Raw genomic sequence first — 24,931 nt, forward strand, 5'->3', positions numbered from 1 at the left:
GGCTGATTGGTTGTGAGGACTGGCCATAATTATAGTGGAAGAACTGTTCTGCAGGAGCTCACCTTATGGAGCAGGATTCACTTTAACAAGGCTCTGGTGCCTGCCCAGTCTGCCTTTTTGGTGTGTCATTTTATGGAGGTACTTGGATGGTGCTCTGGTGTGGTCTGAAGATGATCACCAGTTGTGTTGATTCTGGGGCCTCTTGGGAGGGGCTCTGTTGCAGGCCAAGTTCAGCTGCTGCCTCTGCCTTGCCTGGGGCCACTTGGTATGAGCTACAAAAGGGGTCTGCAGATGGTTGCCACTTTTGCTTGGCTTTAAGGTGCCTGAGAGAGGGTAAGCTGTTAACCAAGACTGGCTGCTGCCAGTGCCAGGCTTGGGGCTGCTTAGCAAGAGGTATGGGGCACAGAGAGGCCAGATGTTCCTTGTTTGGAGTTTGTGACCTTTGAAAGATTTTAGAAAAGCCCACAGCATGACAAGCCATTTGTATGGAACAACCACTGGAAGTGGCTTTGGTGGACCTACATGTTGGGTGGGGCAGGGTCTCAGGGATTCACCAGGGCCGGGCAAACAGTGTTAACCAGGTTGACGGAAACTCAGATATGGTGGTCAGGGGCAGGCTCAGCAAAGGAACTATGGCTTCTGCCAACACTTCTGTCTTGGAAAAAGCTGCTCCTCCTGCCCTTGTCTTGAAGCCAGACAATTCATTTCCTCCCCTTATGTCCCTGGCACCTTTCCATCAGCTGCTATGGCACCAGAGCTCAGAGCCAGTGAGTCTGTCAGTGAGTAAGTCTGTGCTCAGTCCTTTAAGAAGAATGCCTGGGACTCAATCTCACTCAGCCACAATCTCCACTGGTTTTCAGAGCCAGTGGCTCTTCTTGGCACTGGAACCCTGGGCTGGGGAGCCTGGTGTGAGGCTGGGACCCCTCACTCCTCCAGGGGAACCTCCAGAGCTGAGATATCCCTCCCAGTTCTCAACCACCACACGGAGGTTTTGGGCCAGCCCATTTCATGTCTCTGCCCCTCCTACTAATCTTGACTTGTCTTCTTCTGTATATCCTCATTTGTAGGACTTCTGTTCAGCTACACTTTTGGTGATTCTCAATGATGGCTGTTCTGTAATTTAGTTGTAATTTTGATGTGGTCATGAGAGGAGGCAAGTACAGCATTTAGCTACTCTGCCATCCTGACCAGAACTCCCATATTTATTTCTTTACATAAGTTTCTTTTAAAATTGTATCTCATTGCAAAAAAGTTCTTATTTTAAGAATTCTCACATATAAGTATACAACCAATAAAAAGAACGTCATTCTTGATAACTCCAGTTCACCTCAAAGTTTGAAAAACTAAAGGACATAAAATTAAGATCTTCAAGGTTGAATATAATGTTGCCAAAAATGTATGTATCTGTGAAGGAAACCATCAAAAGAAATTTTAGGGATAGTCACTGCTTAGATAACTTTATTCTCTACCAACCATAAGAGTTCATATACTTTCTCAGACTGTAATCTCTGTCCCACTTACCTGAAAAGACATAATGCCCTTTTCTACCTCCTTGAAATGAACCAGTTCCTCAAGGTTCAGCTTCAGCAGTCTCTCCTAATATTAGGCTGGGAGCTCTTTTAGGTTATGGATTACTTCTTTTTCCCCATCATCTCTTTCCTCTAACACAGTGCATAAACTATATCTAAAAAAGAGTAAATGAATTTCTGCGCTTTTTATTGTTTATGACAATCATTTGGTCTCTGATATACACTGACATATATTTTTAGTAACTCCATTATGTGTTACTCATATTTTCTTAGCTAAATTATACATTTCTGGCAAGCAGTGTCTCCATCTACTATTTCATTCCCATTATAGCAAGTAAGACTCTTAAACATGAATTCTGCTAATAATTGTTAGCACATTATTTTCTGGCTGTGTTCTCCCATAAATTTGTATAACCAGAAGAGTTTATTCTTAATCATTTCTTCACCTTGCTAAGAATGTTATTCTTTCCTCCAAATATTTTATAGTGGGGAAAAAAAAAAGAAAAGGAAAAACTGCTGTTAGTAATTGTGGATTGATTGTTATACTCAGGTTCTTCTCTCCCATACGATTGATATAACCAACAGAGTTTATGCTTTCTCTATGGAGATTTTGTTATGCAATATAAGTTTTCCACTAAATATTTTACATTTGCTTAAAAAATATTGAAAATGATTACATTTATTGAAACTTGAAAGTAGCAGGAGGGCCATAAGGGACTCTTAGAATGTACTGCTTCTTATAAACATTAGTTTCACTGATAGTATCAGAAAACAGAGTTGAAAGGACTTATGCACTTTTAGTGCTAGACGTTTTCTTGGTGTTGTAACCATTTATGTACTGGACTGTTATTCTTTACAATATTAAACAGCATTTATTCATCACACATGCATTCAATGACAACCATGTACCAGGGCTTGCACTAAGGTAAAATAACTATGCAATAGGTAATTTAACACGTAAAGGCTTTTTTTTCAATGTAAGCACTTTTTAAAAATTGATTTTGCATGTAGAAATATAATGTGCCTTTCCATTTAAGAGGCTCAGTGTCTTGATGTCTTTATTGACAAATTACATGAGTGAGAAGTGACAGAAAAATCTATGTACATTTTACCTAAAGAGCTCACATATCTAGAATCATGAGTTTTCCAAGAAATGAAAGAGTTCTATTGCCTTAAAACAAATGAAAAGGATTAAAGTGATAGGCTTTTGAATAATCCTAAGAGCTATCAATCATGATGAAAATAGACACGATTCACCGAATTGTACTCGTATTTATAGTACTAGTTAGTATGATTACTTTTGGAACTGTTTACAATTTTTAAAACTTATTACTTTTATCTTTAAAGCACACAGAAAAATATTAGAAAATATAAAAAAACATGTGCACTCTCCGTCCAAATGTACCAAGTTTTAAGATAATATGTATGTATATGTATATATCAAATATATATGTTTATTTATGTATATGTATATAGAAATAAGTCATTACAGATAGAGTTGAGTTTTCCTTTGTGTCACACCTTTCTCTCTGCGCTGAGGTAAGTGAATAATTTAATAATTTTGTTTGTATTCATCATCATTCCATATTTACGTCTAGGCGCTGATGTACAGAAAGGCAAATATTGGGATACGCCATTACATGCTGCCGCTCAGCAGCCCAGTCTGGAAATTGTAAACTTACTGCTAGAATTTGGAGCAGATATCAATGCCAAAAATACAGAGCTCCTGCGACCTGTAGATGTAGCTGTCTCTAGCAGTTTGGTGGAAAGATTATTGCTTCAACATGAAGGTAAGAAGAATACAAGAGGGAATTTAAAACCACAAAAATACATTTGCCTGAAATATCAAATTTAAAGACCTTTTGTTGGCATATAAAATAATAATGGCATAACATTTGGAATATATTTTGTGAAGGTAAACACTTTTTAACTTAGTTTCTATTTATAAAAAAGATATCACGAAGATCTTAATTTTCTTTATCTTACCTAAACTTTGTACTCCTTTGGTTAAGTTAATATATTTAGTTTTTGAGAACACATAATATGTAATACTGTTTAATATCTGCTAATAAATATTTGGAAACATACGCCATTTTATAGGAGCATCCACCTTCTATAAGGTGTTGTAGAAACATAATCAGGAAATATTTCCACACTGAAGACTTTTGTTATGAGACAATTCCTGAAACCTGGTCCAGACACAATAATAAAATTGACTTTGGCTTAAATAGTAGACCTAATTTGAGAGAAAAAAATTAAAATTTTTCTCCGTTAGTGCATACCACTTTTTTTTATTTATATCTCCTTCAAAAAGCAGAATTTGTTTCTGAGGCTTTATATGCAACAATAATTTCGTAAGTGTGAAAACTATAATGTTTTAAAGAATGCATATGGCATATATCTCAATTATAATAAGATCTTATAAGTAAAGGCAATATAAATGCTTATGTAAATTTCCCTAGTTTAGTGGTCGTACTGTCCTCATCTACTGCAAAGCACTGTAGTTTCTTATGGTTGTATTTGCTGTAGCTTACAACATATAAAAATCCATTCTGATGTTAATTAACTAATACTTTCCTGTCTTTTGTAGCCACCCCAAGCTCCCTTTGCCAACTCTGCCGACTCTGTATCAGAAACTACATAGGAAGACCACGACTGCACCTTATCCCACAGCTCCAGCTGCCAACATTATTGCAGAATTTCTTGCAGTACCGATAAAGCAGTAAAATAATTCTAAAGCTTTGAAAAATCAAAAATTTCTATTTCATCTGCCTAGTGTATATTTCATATTAAAATATGCATAAGATAGAGTAAAAGTGAGTGTGAGAACACCCAGGGAAGAAGTGAAATATCAATTTTCATTTTAAGTGTACTATTGTTTTATGCATTTTTATTGTTTTTGACTATAGTATATCTAATGTATCTCTAAATTATTATTCCCATATACCCTTTAGTTGATTTAGAGAAAATGAGAAATTCTCCATTTTATGTTTTTTAGAGTGGTCAAAAAATATAGATTCTTACAAAAATTATTCACATATGATATTTTAAAGAATAATATCCTTCAAATAATGACTTAACTTTTTAATTTTGGCAACTGTAATTATCTCTATATTTTTGATATTATTACAAAATACTAGTATGGTTTAGAAAAGAGCAGCTAATGTCCTTTTTGAAATTACGATGACTCTTGTTCAGGAAATCCACAATGCTGCAAGTGCACTTGTCATTATAATGATCACTTCATAAAACAAAGATAAATTGCACCCTCTCTTCAAAGACCTCACTAGTCACTTCACCACCTTAAGTGGTTCTATTCCAAAAACTGGAAGGACTGAAAGTTATCACCACTGCCCTCTCACCTTGAGGTGTGTAGAATATTATATACCTACTAAGCTATTTTTATACTTCCTCCTCCTCAAGGGTAGACTCTTAAGGTCTCTCTTCAGTGCCTTTATACATATCACTCCATCTTTTTTCCATTTCAGAAATTGCTAATAGCTGGTGAAACCTGGACTGAAGAAAATGAACTTCATATCTTATTGATACAGAGGCCCTGGTCACACCCCAGAAATCAGGGGAGTCCAAAGCTGTAGAAAATGGAAGATTAAAAAAAACCAAAAAAACTCTTCATGAGGTTGTGGAGTTGCATTTAGCAAACTTAGAAACCTTAAAAATGTTACCCTATATATAGACCTTAACTGAGTATGGCTAATTCTTCTTATACAAACAAGGGTTCAGTGCAGACCTTATTAGTAAGGGAGGGTTGTATCAAAGAAGATATTACTGAAACAGGGTCCTCTGCAAGGGTTACTACTGTGCTTGTTCTCTTCTGCTTTAACTGTACTTGGGTGTAATATAAAACACAATAAAAAAAATTTCATGTCTTCTTTGTAATTTAGACCAGGTTTGAGTCTATTATGGATTCAGAAATAAGATAATCAAGATACAACTCTGTGTAAAGTAGAAGAAAATATTTTGATTAGTTTTGTAGTTATCAAATTTTGATAAAATATTTTTTGACGATTATTTTAATAACCCAGGGGCCTATTTTCCTTTCTTCTTCATTTTTGGCTCACTTCCAGAGACCCATGGGAAATAAACCATTACTGTATGTAATCCCAAAGTCGCTAAGATGGCATTTTTAAAAAAAAGTCCTTTGTTCTAAAAGAGAAGACTTTGCATGTTTGTTAAAATATGTTTTCTCTGTGGCTAGAAACTTTTAAATGTGTCTGTTTTAATATCTCTAACAAATTTGTAATGCCTTCATGAATAATGTGCATTGAAATGCTTTTTATTATTATAGGGTAACCTCATTAAATATAATTAGGTATTAAATATAATTAGGTATTAAAACTGCTTTTTAGTAAAAAAACATTTTTACTGTATTTTTCCTGAGCTAGAGGTATTCTTAGAGTGCAAGAGTAATGCATCCCTGTTCATTGGTCTTGTGCCAATAAGAAAAGTAATTATCAAATATTAACATTATTACTTTGGAATTTTAGTATGGTGGCACCTTGTATCTTAGCTTGAGTATGATTGTCTCATCAAAGAATTGTTCTAATTTAAATATACCATATGTTTGTTAATGTATTAAAGTGTGGTTATTAACCCTGGAATGAAACACTTTTTTTTCTGTTTTAATTAATATCTGATTTTAAAACGGAAGGTAGTGGAAGATATGATTCAATTGTGCTAATGTTTTTACCACCAGTTTTCAAATCACTGCATCATGGGACTGAGAGTAGAGTGGTGCATATTGATGTAGAATAATCCCTCAGTGACCTCCTTGGAACAGACGTAATTTCTTTGACATGCAAACACCTGAAGACACATTTGGGTGAGCTTCGGGGGTGTTCAGGGGTGTTTGGATCCACAGTATCACAGCAGAAGAGGAACAATGAGATCCCAGGGATGGAGCCCCTTAAGCATGAGGCCTCATGCGGCTGCGAGGTCTGCATGCCCAGGAAACCAGCAGCCTGCAGTAGAGGCTGGTGGAGTTGGGCATTCCGAGTTTTGGTCTGCCTTGGTATCTCCCTGGCAATGTGAGGGGCAGATGTCCTTTTCAATTCTCTCTATTGCCCAGAAGGAAGTTATACACACACACACACACACACACACACACACACACACACACACACACACACACTGAAACTCATGCCTATAGCACCCAGTGACAAATTAATTCTCAGGGACAGTACCATTCAAGCACGTAAGTTGGAAAAGAAATATTTTCCTAACTTAAGGAAAATTTTTGAGCATCTCTCTCAAAATAAAGGCAGCACTTCACATTGTTAGATTTCAAATCTAACAATTTAGATTATGCAGATCTATATCCATAACAATTTAGGTTATGCAGATCCATATCCATTATGTGCATGAAGACATACTGCCTTAGTCAAGAAATTACTTCTAGTAAGGAAAGACTCAATTTAGTTCTCAACCAAATGATTCTCAACCAAATATTCTCAATTGGGGGAATGGAAAGCAGTCATTTTATACTTTCAGTTACATTCTCCTTGGGGGGTCGGGTGGGGTAGGGGGGTGGGGAGTGAAGGTATTGAAAAGAATCTCACGAACTTTCTTCTTGAGTTGTGTATGAGGAGGGGAAATTACATGATCAGCCCATTCATATAGATGCTTGTTTTAGTAACAATGGGCTGAACTCTGCTCCAGGGCCCCACACTTAGAAGACCCCCCATGCTTGGTTTAATGGTCTGCTGTCATCATCTTGAAATTCTTATATTTGATCAATATGCCCACATTTTTTACTTGATACTGTGCCCTGCAAATTACGTAACTGTTCCTGTTTGGCTGTGACACTGTTAACACACCAGTAAATACTAAAATCCATCTGAAGGGAAATCTTCCTCTTTGGATAAGTCAGATGGAACTTTCTTAGATTCCTTTGCCCTATTTGCCCTATTCTGGGACGTAAAAGAACTAGAGAGAAAAAGTACACTCTTAAGGCAAAAGGCAAAATTAAGTTTTCCCCTTGTGAGTGAGTGTAATTTCTGCCTCTATTCTATTGACTCCTTTGTGGGAAAATTACCTGCACCAAACCCAATTAAATTTGATTCAGGCCTGAGGGGCACAGGGGAATTGGAGTAGATTGTGTGCAAAATGCCCCCAGTAATTCCTTCCATTACTGTGCACACCCCGTTGCATTGTGACTTTGCCTCTCTTTCCATTGAAAGTGTGAGTTTATTTCCCCATCTCTTGAATTTGGACTGGTTCTATTTCTTGTGGTGCTGAAAACAACATGGCAGAAAGGTTTTGGGATGGTTTGGTAACACAGCAAGAATTAACCAGTAAGTGTTATGAGGACTTCCATCTTATTTCTCTTCCTCACTTCTCAGTTCCAGCTTTTCCTTATCTTGTGAGGATTTTGGAGGGACGCCCTGCAGTTCTGCATGGGGGAAATATCAATCCCTATTGGCGACATGCTGTTTTCCCACCAGTAGGAAATCTTTTCCAATTTAAGACCTTCATTCTTCCAGGTACATAAGTCAAAATTCTGAGTTAACCAGAAGAAAATAATGAGAAAACAATGTAAAGAAATATTGTTACAGATAAAATCTTTGAGACCATGTCTACATAGAATCCTCCAAATTGAGTCATGGTTGAATTTTCAAGGAAAAGCCACAGGAAAGATTTCTTCTCTTATTTCCACAAACATTGCACAGGATCAGACCCCTTTCAAGAAGAGGTTTCTCATCACAGCAGAGATGACTAGTCCTGGCTAAATATTCCATGTGCTCCCCTGCTTTCCTAGGACTCCCACATAGGTAGGGTAACAGTACATGATGGACATGAGCAGAAGTGACATATGTCTTTTGTAGTCTAGGAGACGTAAGGGCCAGTGTGTTTCCTTCCCCTCTTTCTCCCTGTGCTGCAGCACCCTCAGAGGCCACATGTTCCAGGTGGGGAAGTCTGCACTAGCCTGGATACCTACAGTGAAAACCACCCCCAACCCCACTGACCCACAGTAGACATGAAATGTCAGCAAGAAATAAACCTTTGATGTGTTAAGCCACCGAGATTTTTGAGTTCATGTGCTATAGTAATAATTATTGTCTAATGTATTAATTTTCGTATGTTTAACCTTCAGCAGAGTATAAGATCCAATGGCCTCACACATTTGCCCATCACTTTGTAGCTCTTCATTTCTATACAAACTCACAGTGTATGTAGTTAGAAACATTTAATTTTAAGTCTTTGTGTATTTATAGAGGGAGAAAGATACATATTCCTATTGGCATTTTCATTTGTTACGTGATGGTTATAGCCCATTATAGTTATTGTCAATTGTAACTGACTTGACCATGAGTTGTAATTACAATTACAGGGGTGAGAATTATCCACAGTTGCATCTATATAGATGGAGAAGTGAAATGACCAAATAGATTTTTAATACACTATTGTGGAAAGTGCTTCTAATATGCATTTGGCCTGAATATGATAAAGTGAATCACCTTAAGGGGAGATAAACTAACAAGACTCTCTGCTTCAAAATCAGTTGAAATGAATTTTAGCATCTGAGATATTAAAATAGTTAAGTAAATGATTACATTTTGCAGTCGTTTTTAAGAAGTTGATACTGACATTGGAATATAAAAATTTAGTAATTTAAGTAGTAGAAATGTTCTTAAGTTTTTAGTTCTATTAGTTTAAATATAAATAACATTTCCAATTGATGTTTCACTTATTGCATTCTCATGGTAATGCCTTTCAACTTAGAAGGATTATTAGGAGGCAGTATAAGTGTGAACAGTTATTTCTTTATCATGAGCATCTTAGAAACTGGACCATACTCTTTCAGTACAACCACCTTTGAAAATCCACAGTCCAGTGACAATTATGAAATAACAATAGTTCTAGGGTGAGATTCCAAGAAGTTAGCTTCAACACAGCTGAAGACAAAGGTAATTCAATGCTACAGTCAAGTGATAAAAATAGCAGATGTTAATAAATTTTAAATTATGGGTAGGGTGTAGTATAAAATACCTTTTTCATAAACAATCACATAGAAGCCTCAAAGTTTTGAGAAATTTGATTCATGTACTTTTGATTTACAGATCGCAAATAGAAACAAAATATGCCAAAATTCAATGAGTAAGTATTTATAATTTACAAAAATCTTGTATTCTGATATTTAGGATGAATATTGAAAGAAATTATCAGTATTTGTGATACTCATCAGACTTACATATTAAAAGAATAGTGCATACTTCATTCTGCATTTTATTAATCCCTTCCTTGTTTTATATATTCTTTTCCATCTCATGAAATAGTGAGATCTTGGAAGGACCCAATAATTAGTATTTTTCCTTCATGCCCAAATTCTGACCAAACTAAAAAATAAAATAAACGCATGTAGATGGAAGCCAAAATATCACTGCAGTATGGATACAGTCTAAGCTGGAGGATATGGGCCAGTAGGGAGGCCAAGTGTACCTTCTGTCCATACTCCAGGAAGACCTCTCCCTCCCCAAGGGCAGAAGTGGATTGGGGCAGGATGTCTTTGGCATGGCATAGCTACCTCTGGTTGAGCAGAACACAACATACATATATATGCTTGCTGACTTCATCCAGTAAACTTCAAAGAGTTAGAAAGCTGGCGCTGAAGTCTGCTCTAGAGAAATCAAAACCAAGGCCACAGTTTGAATACACCCCTAGACCAAACACCCATAGTCACCTAATTAAAACTTGAACTGTCTTCATTTTCCCCAAATGCAGACTCTGACCTTAAACTAAACTCTAATCTTTCCTCATGTCAACGTGACCTTCTAGCTACTTTCCTAGCTAACTGGTTTCAAAGAAGTGAGCTTAGGCAATGCAAAAGTGTAAGTTTCTAGGTAACCAGTCACAATGGTTCTTAAACTGCTCTGTAGCAGCTGAAAGCCAGCTTCTAACCACCTTCAGCTGAAAGTCTCCCTGTTTGGGAAAAGTTTGTTTTTCACTCCACAAAATGTTCATATCAAGTCAATCTCTGTATTTTCTCATGATAGGTCAATAACAAGTACTGACTTTGATAGCTATTCGGCTGGTGCAGAAATGGATGGATCTGACAGGATGACCATGAATTATTGTGCATTTATTGATCAGGAGGCAAACTCCACTTAGAGTCATTTTTCCATTTGAAGTATCTTTGCTGGAATAAACCGCCACGGTTTGTAACAACTGTTACTCTGCTATCGATCTGGAAAGCACTTCCCCCTCTACAACAATCTGCAAGAACCACCAAAGCAGTTTGCTTGGATCTAGCAGGACAATACTACACATTCACAATCTCTCACCTTAGGTCAAATCAACATTCTTTCTCTCTGCCACAAGATCAGCAGAGGTTTTTGAGTGTCTTCACCTCCCACACAACATCATGCTGGTCCACTCTCTCCACAATATAATGCTGACTGGACCAGATGAACAGGGAGTAGCAAGTTCCTTAGGTGCCTGAGTAAGATGTAGCTGAGTTCCTTTTAGAGGTAACTTGACTCCAGGTATGAAGCAATATATCTCTCGCTTAGCATCCATTTCAACAGTAAGAACTTTATATATGGAAATGGCTAAACAGATGCTGAAAAACTAAAAAGGGAGCATCAAATTAGCAGAGATAGATGATTCGGGAAGCAATTGCCACCCTTACTGATAGAGAACAAAGAGAAGAAGCTGGGGTTCTAAGAACCTAGAACTTGGAGGAAAAGCCTTATAGACTCAGTTGAAGGTGGCAAGGACACAGCTGGTGCTGATTCTTCTGGAGCTCAGGGGAGCCATCCTAGTGTAAAATCTGGGGCTAGGATTCTGAGGGTCACTTCTCAGTGGTTACTGAGCTCCAGGAGTGCTACAAAAACGTTGGAGACGGGAACCAGTTGCCAGGTGAAGCTTTGTTGCCATGGTGACATCCACAGGAGCAGCAAGGAAAGGAGAAACTGCAAATCCCTTCCTTCCTCTCTCCTCCTGGTCTCCCTCTAGTTTCCCCTACTGGCAGAATTTAATAAAATGCTTAGCAAAGGAGAAACTTGGGTTCAGAGTTCCAACTCCACAGGGTTGACTATAGAAGGCTGTGTTTGGAACAGAGACGGATCTGTTTACCAATGGACACATTTGTTACAGGAAAAATTCTAACTCCTTAGCAAGACTGTTCTCAGTTAAGCCCCAGTGGATAAGCCCTAATCTACCTCTCCGGCCGTTATCACCAAAATCTTGGGTTAGCCCTCATGCTAAAGTCTGAAAGTGTTATTTGCTATTTCCTAAAACTTATAAAAAACTCTATCATAGACCATATATATCATCTATGCTTTTTTTTTTTTTCACATTCTGTGTGGAATCAGCCCCTCGCTTCTTCATCTCACAGAATTCCATGATTATTTCAGAAACTCCTTATATTTACTGAGCTCTTACTATGAGCTGCACATGTTTTAGGCTCTTTGCATCCTTGTTTATTTCATCTGCAGCATAACCCTATGAGGTACACCCTATTTATTTCCACGTTTCACAAATAAAAATGGTTAAACAGCTTGCCCAACGTCACATAACTAATAAAAAGCAGAGCTGGTCTTCCAAAACCTGTGTCTTAACCAATTCAAAATACTGCCTTATACGATCCAAATCCAAGGTCATCTTCTCTGAGAGGAATTCTAGACTCCCTCAGATTAAATCACTTGCTTCCTCCCTGACACTAACATACTATTACCACGGCAGAGCTTTTCAGGGTACATGTTCTTCTTACAGATATTTATATCTGCATCTTCTGTAAGTAATCTAGTACACAGCTGTCCAGTAGAACTTCCTGCAATGATAGTGCTATATCTGTGCTGTGCGATATGGTAATCGCTAGTTGCATTTGGCTGTTGAGCAGCTGAAATGTAGCCAGCGTTACTTATTTTATTTTATTTAAATTTATTTAAATTTAAATCTCAATAACCACATGTGGCTAGTGTGGCTGCCACACTGGATAGGAAGACCTAGTACATAGCTCAGCACAGAATAAAAGGTCCTCAGAGGAAGTCAATTGCATGAATGAGTCATTCATGAAAAACTTCATTGGGCAAAGAGAAAGAAAGCACTTGTATAGCATCATTTTTGCTTTACTTTTAAACCATATAAAAACCCACATTGGTTTACTTTATTAATAAACATGTATATGAATGAACATTGAATGACATCGTATATGGTTCCACTATCAAGCTCTATCCCATATTTTATCATGCATCTACATGGTACCTTGACTTTTTTGCTGTCAAGTTTTAAAATAATTTTAATAACTTTGTTGTTGTAAATATGTAATTTACAATTGTCGACGCCTGCTCGGCAATCATTTTTTTCCCCTCTGTATTGTTCACTGATGAATCCCAAGTGATTAAATCAGTGCCTGGCACATCGTAGAGATTCAATAACGATGTGTTGAATGAATGGCTCACGCACACTGGGGCATCTTTGTGAAGCGTGAATATCTAACTCACACATTGTTTTCAAATATTATGTAATTTTTATGAACACTTAATGTAATAACTAAGGAAATCGTGACGGTAAATTTTGTAGACATTAAAAGTGAATTCATTTTAAGTTTAAAAATTTTTTTCCCATTGGCCTTTAGGAGGAAAAACCCTATTGTTTCCAATTTCCAAATAAAAGCTGTCCGTGTCCTCTGGAAACACCGCACACCCTCTTCAAAATTCTTGACTGAAAATAGGCCTTCAGCTGGACAGAAATCACAATATCTACAATGTAAACTTCAAGGCGGGTTGTGGATGAGCTCTACATTAGTAACGCCAACTAAAACTGAGATTCAAAGCTCCGCCCAAGGCTTAGGCTCCCCAGGCCTCGTCCACGCCCAGTGGGGCCAGGGATCTCGCCCCAAATCCAGAGCGTCGGGTCCCCAGTTTTGGGGCACACAGCAGGGCCAGGGAGCCTCCGCTGAGGCCCCGCCCCCGCACATTAAGCCCCGCCCACGAGGCCCCGCCCCACTGATGCTGCCATAGAAACCCCGAAAGCAACATGGCTGCTTCCTACCGGGAAGAAAGGGGTCTGATAGTGCCGGCGGCAGCCCTACCGAACTCGTCACTTTCGTCACAGCCGCCAGCTCCCGACCCAAGGAGACCTAAAAAGTGTCTGGTCTACCCGCATCCTCCGAAGAGCTCCCGCCTGCCTCGGTCCATCCTGCGCTGGCTCCAGAGCCTGGATCTCACCTTCTTCCCCAGGAACGTCAACAGGTGCGGGAGATGCCGGTCCAGGCCGCCTGGGCGGGCGTCGGGCCTGAGCAACCCCAACCCCCGCCCGCCTCCTTCCTGCCGCCCGCCTCGCTGCCCCGCCGCCCCGCAGGGGCTGCCCGCCTCGCGTAGCCTATCTCGCCCACTCACCACACCCACAGACACACCTACCCTCTTAGGGAACGAACCTGAAAATAATACGGTGAAGCATGGCATTCATTCAATCAACCAATCATTACGCTTTAGACTGAATATAGAATGCTTTGGTAACTACGAAAATATTAAAACGTCAAGGCTCTTCAGGGACACTGGACAAGTTACTTGCTCTCAGTACATTGTATTAAATTGGTGTTAACTATAAAATAATGCCAACTGTATAAGTAACTACATTTTATTTCGTTTCCTTATTGCTATGGATTAGGGATTTTTCAAATGGCTTCCTGATAGCAGAAATATTCACCATATATTACCCCTGGAACCTTAAATTGTCATCTTTTGTAAATGGAACTTCTTTAAAAGTCAAGTTGGGTAACTGGGCACAATTGGAAAAGGTAAATTAACAATCATTGACATTTTAACTGTTAAGAAGTTTGTGTTTTGAAAGGTGTGCTCCTGCTCTCTTGGATTTTTATACATATCTGTGTGTGATTGTGTGCTACGAAACAACGCTACTGAGTCGGCAGCTTGTTAACGTGTACTGAAAGAAATGTTCTGAAAGTTTGTCATGAATTACCTATGAAACTGAGCATACTCATTTCAAATTGGAATGGGATATGGTTTTTGTGGTGAATAATATCTTTTAATAACATGTTAAAATCAGAAAAGTAGTTGAGAGATAAAAGGGGAATTAAAGTGAATTCATGGTAATTGGAGCTTTTTATAGAGCTTCTTATGGTGAAAATATTTTCTTTCTCCTATTAAAGTTCCTGGCCAAAAAAAAAATTAAATTCCCTAAAGAACTGATCTATGGAACAATTCATTGTAAAGCCGGAGTACCTGAAATACTGATACAAGAGATTTACACCTTGTTAACACATCGAGAGTGAGTTATTTGGAATTTTAAATTGTAATACAATTTAATATGAAACGTTTGATAATATAAATCTCATTCCTAACATGTGGTTTGTCAACAGTATTTTTTTTTTTTATTTCCAGAATTAAAAGTATCCAGGATGACCTGGTGAATTTTACAGAGTACAGTTACCAGATGCATTTGCCCCTGGTTCCCAGGTCTACAGCTTCAAAGTCTATTAAAGATAACATTAGGTTATCGGAATTAATAAGTAATGCCAACATGGTTAGCAATGAACTTAAAATTGATTTCCTCTTCCTTTTACGAATGTTGCAAAGAAATTTAGGTAGAAAATTGTATCCAGGTAAGTTTTCCTTAGAAATACTCAAATGAGTTCTTCTAAGCTTAGGGAGGCTCATCTTGAACACAGGTGAAAGAAACGCCTGCCACTGTCCCATTTCTGCCTTTTCTGTCCCTGGTTTAACAGGAAAATACTTCTCTTACACTAGCAGTGAAATTATCATTGGTGTGGTTTATGTTATAATTCATTCTTTCTGATGAAAGCATAGGTTAACATAGTGTATAGATACTTTTTAGAAATTTCGTTTAGTGAATCTGTTCAAATAAAGTTTTGTGGGAAATCAAAGTTCACATATTAACTCAAGTTACTAAAGAAGATGGGAATGTTTAAGAGTTCATTAGGGTAGTAAAGTAGTTTAGGAAAAGCCTGGATTACCATGATTCACTCTAGATGATCTCTAGAGTAGGTCAGTGTTATCTTTTCCGTAGTAGACTTGTTGGTATTTACTCAGATGGTAAGGCAGACCGGGGCAATCCACGGCAACTTTCCAGAAGTATCACTGAAATAATTCTCAAAGCGTCCAAAGCATTTACAAGGTGAGTCCCACAGAGGGCAAACAAAGTAAGTGAACTCCCCCTCAAATTGTGAGATAAATATTTTGGTTCTTGTCCTGTCTTCATTCTGTCTGTTCTTCCATCTCCTGTCATCTTTTTTTTTGAATTAAAGTTTATTGGGGTGACAATTGTTAGTAAAGTTACATAGGTTTCAGGTGTACAATTCTGTAATACATCATCTATATATCACATTGTGTGTTCACCACCCAGTCAGTTCTCCTTCCATCACCATATACTTGACCCCGTTCACCCTCTTCTATAGCTCCCCTGCCCCCTTACCATCTGATAACCACTATTGTCTATGTCTATGAGTTTTTGTTTCCTCCTATCATCCTTGTTTCTCTTCTTTGATTTGTTCTACTTAAGAATTTGTGAGAAGAGAAAGAATTCATATTATTAATCCTGTTGTAGATTTTGTATTTTCAAATTTTTTGTTCTCAAACATTAAAATTTTGCTGTGACATTCATCACACATGTATGCACATAACGTATAATTAAAAGGTAAATAACAATGAATATACATTTGTGTATCCTTTTGTTATTTAAGAAATAGAATATTACCAATACCTTTACATTCTCCTGTGTGTCCTCTGATTGCATTCTCCACTCTTCCCACCAAGAGTAACCACTGTCCCACTGCTTTTGTTTATAATTTCCTTGATTAAAAAAAATAGTTTATCTATACATGCTATTTATGTTACTCTTAGTTTAAGTCACGTTTCTTAACTTTAATTTAGTTGATTTTATCAAACTTTGTCATAGGCCGAATGTCCCGTATGTTTTTCATGCCCTGATCCCTGGAAGTATATATATTACATTACATGTGAAAGAGACTTTGAAAATGTGATTAAAGTCACAGACCTTAAGATAGGGGGTTTATTCTGGGTTATTCAGGTGGGTCCAGTCACCCACATCCTCACCACTTTTTACCTTTGTCTTTTTGTATAATAGTAGCCATTCTAACAGATGTGTGATGATATTTCATTGCAGTTTTGATTTCCCTGATTAGTGATCATGATTAATGATGTTAAGTACCTTTTCATATACCTGTTGGCCATTTGTATGTCTTCTTTTGAGACATGTCTATTCAGGTTCTTTGCTCAGTTTTTAATTGAGTTATTTATCTTGTTTGCCATTGAATTGTATGAGTTCCTTATATATTTTGGACATTAACCCCTTGTACACTGTAAATGATAAAATACTGATGAAGGAAATGAAAAAAGACACAGATAATCGGAAAGATGTCACATGTTCATGGATTTGAAGAATATTATTAAAATATCCATACTACTCACAATGATCTACAGAGTCAATGCAATCTCTCAAATTTCAATGGCAGTCTTTACAGAAATAGAAAAAAAAATCCTAAATTCTTATGGAACCACAAAAGAACCTGAATAGCCAATACATTCCTGAGAAAGAAAAACAAAGCTGGAGGCATCACACTTCCTGATTTCAAGCTATGCTACAAAGCTATAGTAATTAAAACAATATGGTTCTGACATAAAAACAGACCTATAGACAAATGGAATAGAATAGTGAATCCAGAAGTAAATCTATGGGTATGCATTTACAGTCAACTGATCTCCAATAAGGGTACCAGGAACATACAAAGGGGGAAAGAATAGCCTCTTCAATAAATTGTGCTGAAAAAAACTGTATATCCACATACAAAAGAAAGAAACTGGACTCTTATCTCACACTATATACAAAAATCAACCAAAATGAATAAAAGACTTAAACTACAGACCTAAAACCATACTACTATTAGAAGAAAACATAGGGGGAAAGCTTCTTGACACTGGTATTGGCAATGATTTTTTTGGATATGACATCAAAAACACAGGCAACAAAAGCAAAAACAGACAAGTGTGATTGCATCAAACTGAAAACCTTCTGCACAGCAAAGGAAACAATCACAAGATTGAAAAGGAAACCTATGGAACATGCAAAGCATGTATGTGATAAGAGGTTAGTCTTTCACTTTTAAGGTGTTGTATGCAGTTGAAACGGAGAACCAATTGTCTCAACACTTTGAACAGTCTATTCTTTTCCCACTGATTTGTAATACCTTTATGTTTTAAATGTTTCAAGTTCCTGTGCATACTTTCTTTCCTCTGTTTCTGAGTTCTAGGGAAGTAGCTACATGTGTGCCACAACCATCATACTGTCTTAACTACTGTTGCTTATAGTAAGTGTTGATACTTGGTAAACAAGTCCTGCAGTTTGTATTTTTATAAAGTAACCTTTTGCATGGACCTTTGTATTTCACTTACTGTGACTTTTATTGTTATGGATTCAGTAATACTGCTTACTGTTATACATGGATCCATATTATATTATTTGGTGCTTTTTATTTATTCTCTTTTTCTGTTTCTTGTTTTTGTCTTACCTATCTTTTCTTCTTTTGGGATAATTTTTTCCCCAAAGACTTAGCCGCCTCTACTCATTTGGAAAATTTTAAATTTCTACTCTTTTTAGTGCTACCCTAGAAATTTTAATATGCATATTTATCTTGGTTTAAAATTAATCTCTTTGCTGTCTTCCTCAAACTACAAGGACCTTAGACATCACGACATTGACTACACCTTGCCCCGCCCCCCGCCCCGCGCCACTTAAGTTCTTTTGTTGTCCAGCATTTTAGTTTCGTCATTTTTTTAACACCACAAATCAGATACCATTCTTTTTTATACCTAATTTTTACTTTAATCTATCTCATTATTACTTTTACTCATTGGTTCTAGTTAGGATTTCTAGAACCACACACAACTATTCCAGTTAATCTTCTATTAAAAGTCCATCTTTGTGCAAAGGTATCTCTGTTGTCTTCCTTTGAACACAGTTTCTCATAAGGCATGGATCACCTCAATCCTTCAGATTCTTGAATAGTATCTACTATTGCCAGTCTTGATTTTTGAGGCTGCTGATTTTAAGCAGCCAAAGTAATTAATTGAGATAACTACCATTCTGGGAATGTTACTGGCCAGAGTTGTATTTAGCATTTAGCATTAGCAGGACATGGCTGATGTGTGGAAATTACCTTAGACACTTCAAGCTTTGAGCTGCCGAGGAGTAAGTGATCTTTAGAAGCTTTAGAAACATAGGGAAACTGATGCCCAAGTGTGGCAGCTTATAGAATTAGTGAATAAGAAATAAGGGAAACAGAGAAATAATTGTTACATTTTTATAGTATAAAAATGTTTATAAAGTGAATAGTGTATGATTTTATATTTATGAAATACAAAAATAAGTAAAACCCACTTATGATGATAGAAGATGAGAGAGTGTTTTCATTTTTGGGTACCCTATGGGAGAGACAAGAAGAGAGTTTTGGGGTGCTAGTAATATACTATTTCTTGATTCAGGTGATGGTACCCCAGGTGTATTCACCCCACAAATTCATCAAACTGTAAACACTATTTGTTCATTTTTCGGTATACATATTATTATAGAAAAACTTACCAAAAAACTAATAGGAACATAAAGACATTTCCTATAAAGTAACTTTTTAAAGCGACTATTTTATGCATCAAAGATATGAACAATGTGGGGAGAGGGTTATTAACCTATGTATTCACACCACTCTTAGGAAAATGATACAACAGATGTCTAAATAATTTGCTTAATTTCTAAATTACGGTGCTTTATTTTGTCAATGGCCACAGTCCATTTTTTAAGAAACGATTTTTGTGTTTATATTTTCTAGAACGGTTTGATGTCAAACCGACAGTGGGAGAATCTACTCTCAATCATCTTCCTGCCCAAGTGTCTGGGTTCAAACATAATTCAGTGATTTCAAGACAAAGAGTTGCTCCTATTTTCCGTAAGTGCTTTTGTTGTTTTATTTTTAACTTTTTACCTGTTAATGTGGATTTTTTTCCTTTTTTACTTTGTTCATTTAAATTTTTAAAAATGTTGGTCTAAGCATTCATTTTGAATGGTAAGGTAGGTTGGCAAGTTATTGTGCTGTTTGGTAGGTGGAGGGGCTCTGAGGCCTGCTAAATACCAGTCACAGCAGGGGACATTCCCAGACCAGGGTGACTCCACCTGCTATTGCAGTTCTGCTTTATCCTTAAATAGGTAAGTGTGAAACAGGTGAAGCTCACTGGCCCAGCTCAAAACACAATCCTCAGGACGATGAATCAGTCCTGAGATAGACACAGATACTTGCACACCTAGGCTTCCCAATCAGTTGCATTACAAGTAGCCACTTGTTTAAATCCTCTTAATTCAGAAAGCGTTTACACCACAGCAAACTATAGGCCCAAAGTCCCCGGCACCTGTTTGTGTATAGCCTGTCAGTTAAGAATGACTTTTACATTATTAAATGGTTGAAAAAATATATCAAAAGGAAAATGGTATGTCCTGACGCATGAAAACTATATGAAATTCGTTCCCATGTTCATAGAGAAAGTTGCATTGGAACATTACTGCCTGCCCATTTTACACCTCGTCTGTAGCTATTCTGAGTGCCAACAGCAGGGCCGAGTAGCTGACCTGGACAGAGACTGGACAGTCCACAAAGTGCAGATGTAGAGCATAAAAGTAGAGCGAATTACAACCAATAACTTCTGGGACATGTTGAGGACATACTTCTGCTAAAAATTATTCATTGTTTATCAGAAATTCAAATTTAACTGAGTGTCCTGTGTTTTATCTGATAACCCTACTACAAAGCCTGAAATATTTACTGTCAGGCCCTTGATGGGAAATATTTGTGGACCTGTGCTACAGAGCATGTTGCCTAAAGTGTTAAAGATTTCATGGGGAAAAAAAGGTTCTTGTTTTCTTGTTTACATAAGAACCTTATGGTGAAAGCACTGTCAAGAGCTTCGTTTTTTTAAAAAACGTATGACTTCACAGAAAGCCTTTAATATGCTAATATGCATTGTAAATATTAAAGAGGAGAGGTACAGAATGAACTGTTTTTCCAAACTCTATTTGATCACACATCACTATTCTTTAGGTTTGTTTGGCTAATGGCCTGGTAGAACTACTGTTCCTCAGAGCACACTTTTTAATATCTAGTCATTAAGCCAGTCCATCAAAATCCCTTTAATTCATCATATGCTTGAGGCATTACTTGGCATTTTAGAACCCAGCAGAAGCAAATAACACTGTTTCTATGGGGGAAAAAAAAGTTTCCATTGGTTCACCTTCAGATTTGGAAACACATCCGCGCCTTCAAGCTGCCTCAACCTCCTCTCATTGCGAGGGATATCTGCAGCGAAAGTTCTAGCAGCGGGGAGCTGAAGCCAAGGCAGTAGCTGAGGCAGGGGAGGATGGGGTTCTGGTGGGTGGAGAGGCCTGGGGAGGAGGCTGCAGGAGGGGTCTTTCTTGCCTCTTTCCCTTTATGGCTTCCTGGACCTGCCTGCGGAGGGGAGAGGGCCTGACCACTTGTTTTGGGATCTGCTAAGTAAAGGTAGAAGTAGTAATGAGTCACAACGGGCCTTCCTTCCTGTGTAAGAAACAGATGCAAAGCATCATATATAAAAATGATGCCTACTGATATTTGAATTCCTTATTTGTTATCTTTTCAGAAAACTTTGCAAGGTTTTCCCATGAGTTTTTAGAAAAACTGTATGCTGTCATTATTCCAGATCAGGACTCCACACAGAACGGATTCTTGCTTTTATAATTTTAATAATGTATGAACTGTTGAAAAACTCCTCCCACCTTGTTCTCTCTGCTTTTATGCTTTCCTCTCATGTCAGTGGTCTTTTTCTGTCCTTTTCAAAATGGATGATGAGCTTATGTGCGTCTTCACTGGACAGGGCAGATCAGGATGGCAAGGAACATGCTTTTATCTTTTTACTTCTCTCAGTCCTGTTCCAGATACTTGGATTCTCTCAGTCTGGGGAGAACAGGACTAAATGGTGTGGATTTGACTTGGGCAATCATATGGATGGAGAGCTGTTTTGCGAAGCTTTAAGTTACTTTCTTTCCCAAACTTGTGAAAGGGATTCCATTTCAGTTGTTTCTGAGAAAATTGTAGAGTGATTAGTTCAGGTCAGCGAACAGGAAAGTTAATGGAAGACGAAGAGGCAAGGACACTAGACAGGAGGAACTTAACCCTATTTTACCGTCTAAGATTGCACTGAATGGCACTGAAATCACAGGCTGTTCATCTGCAAAGCTTCTAATTATCAAATGGGGTGGCGAAAATTACTTGTAAGACAGGTTGTTAACTTTGGTTTTCTTTCTTTCTTTTTTTTTTTTTTAAACACTTAAGTTCCTCTATTTGTTTACCCAAATCTAGCCTTAGCAAAATAATGGGCCAAAAGGATAAAGATTTCTTAGCTGCCACTGGCCCCTCACTTCAGAACTGGGTGACCTAAAGGGCCTGGGTGGCCAGCTTGGATGCCTCAGTGCATCAGAGTTCCAGAAACTGAATTATGAATTATATGTATGTGCCAAATCTAAGCACTATAAAAGTCGTGGCACTTTTGCCTCAGCTGCTTTCTGAAGCAATATTTAAAAATAGTTGAGTCATATTCAGTAGCAGATGTACGAAAATAAACCCTGGATATTTTTAGGCACTGCTGATGACTTTTGGAGGTGAGTGACATTCAGGTTTTTTATTTATGAATACTATAATGCATGCTTTAAATATTCTGTTTACCAGGCTTTAGATTATTCTGTTTACTGTGCTCAGGCTGTTGCCAGTCATTGTATATGTTTGATGTACTGCAAACACTGATGGTGGTGTAAATATTTAATAACCACAATTTGATTTTAATTTTGTTTATTTAAATATTCCAGCAAATACAGGTAATGGTGGCAATTCACTTAAAACAATTCCTGTGAAGCAAGCTGGAACATCTTTTTCTGAATCTTCTATGGAACCTATCAGAAACGTGGAAAAGTAACCTTGAAACGCACCTGTCTAATGGCTTTGCAGAAGTGATACCACTATCTCTTGCCATACTAAAGGGATATAATCACCTAGTCTGGGATATATTTCAATAATAAGTAAAATTAAAGTGGTATCTTATCCATAATTGGGCTGAAGAACATGTTTTTTGGTTTTTGTTGTTTTTTTTTTTCCATTTCCATTCAACAACCATTTATTAAAAAACATCTGTGCCAGGTACTGTTGAAAATACAAAATCAAATTAATTAGTACAGAATGAGTAAAAATAATTTTAAAGGTACAGTTAAACATAATTCACCATGACAAGAGTTCTTTCTCATAAATTTTGTAGGAATGTTGATTCTACTTTGTAATGTTTTCCTCATTAGAAATGAAAGAAAGCTACTAGTTTTCTTGTACTAGTATGTATTTACACATCACATTCATTAATACAAATTTTATTCTGAATGATTATTATACACTGGCCCATAGAAAATCTTACCCACCTCCATAAATAGCATTATTTAAATCATTTAAAAAAATAGGTATCCTTCCTGTTGATACTGAGTTGTGGAGAAAGAAAATCAAGCTTTACTTGGAAATTGGTTCTGGAGTTTATCAATGCATTTAATTCAATTTAACCCTACTGGTTGCTGTCATGCCCATATTTTTATTAAAGGGAAACAAAAGCACATTGATGTCGTGACTGATTATCTTTCATATATTCTTGGTAACTTTATATTCCTATCTGGAAAATTTTTCCACTGGAATTATTCATATTTTTACGCCATCTCATTAACAGCCTTCTTTGACTTCCAAGATGAGTATTAATAATGGTGAATCTCATGACGTTTGTCAATTTCCAGCTAAACTTTATCAGTTTTTCTGCATTTTTGAAGGCTTAGGCAGTTTTATTAGAATTTCTACCTCCACAGACTTCCTTGTTTAATTTTTCAGCACATCATATTTAGTAAAAGAAATTAAAGAGAGACCCGGTGAAACAGATGACTTCTTAGGAATGTATATAGAATCTGGTTTTATCTGAGGTAAAGGATGCATATCTTAGTCCAAATGCATATCTTAACCAGCTCTGGGTTATTTACCTGCTGCCTTGCATTCTAATGGGACAAATCTAAAATTATGGCAATAATTTTTTAACCCATAAAATATAGTTCCTTAGGAAAGGGTTTTAGAAACAAGTCTTCTGAAGCTCATCTGACGAAAGATCCTGAGAAAAGGAATAGATTTAGGTAAACAGTCAAATAATATGTTTCTTTATCCTCTTGACTCTGTTCAATCTCCTGAAAAAGCTTATCCCTCACGGCCTATGGTTAAGTACCCAAGACTCCTGTGAGACTTATGGAGAGTTGTGAAAAATATGAAATGGCTTGTAAGATTCATTCCATAGTGAATAAATAAAGAAGGTAGCAGGTATGGCCAAAGTAGATAACTTCAAGAACTTCTGGAGGATGAGTTGTGTCAACAGAAGCCAACATTACGGCAAATCACAGGAAGTCCATTTACTTCACAAAGGATTTTTTTTTTATGTATATATATGTATGTATATACTTACAAGAAGCGGAGTACAGCATTAGGAATAGAGACAGTGGAAATGTAATGGCACAAAGGATTTTTGACGGAAGAAAGCAATGAACTTTTCTAGGAGCTGCAGCAGCCCCTGTAGGAACAGAACCTTTTCAATCAACTGACAGAATGCTTATCATGGCAATGGAGACCACTGTGATGTGCTGTTCTTATTCGTTAGGAAGGCCTCTCTTTCAGATAATTTGAGGGCTTATTGTAGTCAGTGTTTCTTACACATGGAGAATCTTCCTCCTGAACAGTCCAATAAAGTGACTTTTCTAGGTTTCCGAGTAGGGTAATAATCCAGGTGGACAGCTCAGCCCTTCACACCTCTGCTGACTCTGAGCCAGCATTGGTGGGGAAAATAGTGTTCCCTCGATGTTTTTAGGGACAAGACTGACACTCATCTTAGCAGTTAACTACATCATATCTGGCTTTAAATTGCAGCATTTATTAAAATGTAGGGGACCTGAAATACATAGACATTTGGGTACATGAAATACATGAAAATCTAGATAACTACATGCCATATTATAGCAGTCATATGGTATTTAAATTCATCATGGAAGTACTTTTTTTCAGTTATTTAGATCAAGAGTTTCAAAGAGATGGTACAATAAGACTTACCAAGAGTTGATAATAAAGATATCTTCTGTATTACTGGCACACTAATATGAAATCCCAAATTTTACAAGTAATTTGTGAGACTTTTACTATATTCAGAATTTTAACTTAATACCAAAAAAGTACTAATTTTCCTGTTATAAGGACAACAAAATACAGTCATTGCTCTAATGCAACCATGTTCCTGAACACATCTAGATGACTT

General features: G+C 37.1%; 2 protein-coding genes across 2 annotated transcripts in view; both read left to right on the forward strand.

The window, feature by feature from the left end:
* The window catches only part of ASB5 (ankyrin repeat and SOCS box containing 5), a 50,841-nt gene extending 46,352 nt beyond the window's left edge, over positions 1-4,489 (forward strand). Inside the window, exons 6-7 of the mRNA XM_033103867.1 lie at positions 3,128-3,319; positions 4,120-4,489. Coding sequence (XP_032959758.1) covers positions 3,128-3,319; positions 4,120-4,247 — 320 coding nt within the window. The 3' untranslated portion in view covers positions 4,248-4,489. The remainder of the gene's footprint in view (positions 1-3,127; positions 3,320-4,119) is intronic.
* A 9,032-nt stretch (positions 4,490-13,521) lies between these two features.
* On the forward strand, positions 13,522-24,908 carry SPATA4 (spermatogenesis associated 4). Its single transcript, XM_033103880.1, has 6 exons — positions 13,522-13,741; positions 14,160-14,289; positions 14,662-14,780; positions 14,894-15,114; positions 19,372-19,488; positions 22,428-24,908. Exons 1-6 carry the CDS (start codon positions 13,527-13,529, stop codon positions 22,532-22,534), a joined length of 909 nt encoding a protein of 302 aa, XP_032959771.1. The 5' UTR covers positions 13,522-13,526; the 3' UTR covers positions 22,535-24,908.
* The last annotated feature ends 23 nt before the right edge of the window (positions 24,909-24,931 follow it).

This window comes from Rhinolophus ferrumequinum, chromosome 4 (genome assembly GCF_004115265.2).
Source record: "Rhinolophus ferrumequinum isolate MPI-CBG mRhiFer1 chromosome 4, mRhiFer1_v1.p, whole genome shotgun sequence".
NCBI lineage: Eukaryota > Metazoa > Chordata > Mammalia > Chiroptera > Rhinolophidae > Rhinolophus > Rhinolophus ferrumequinum.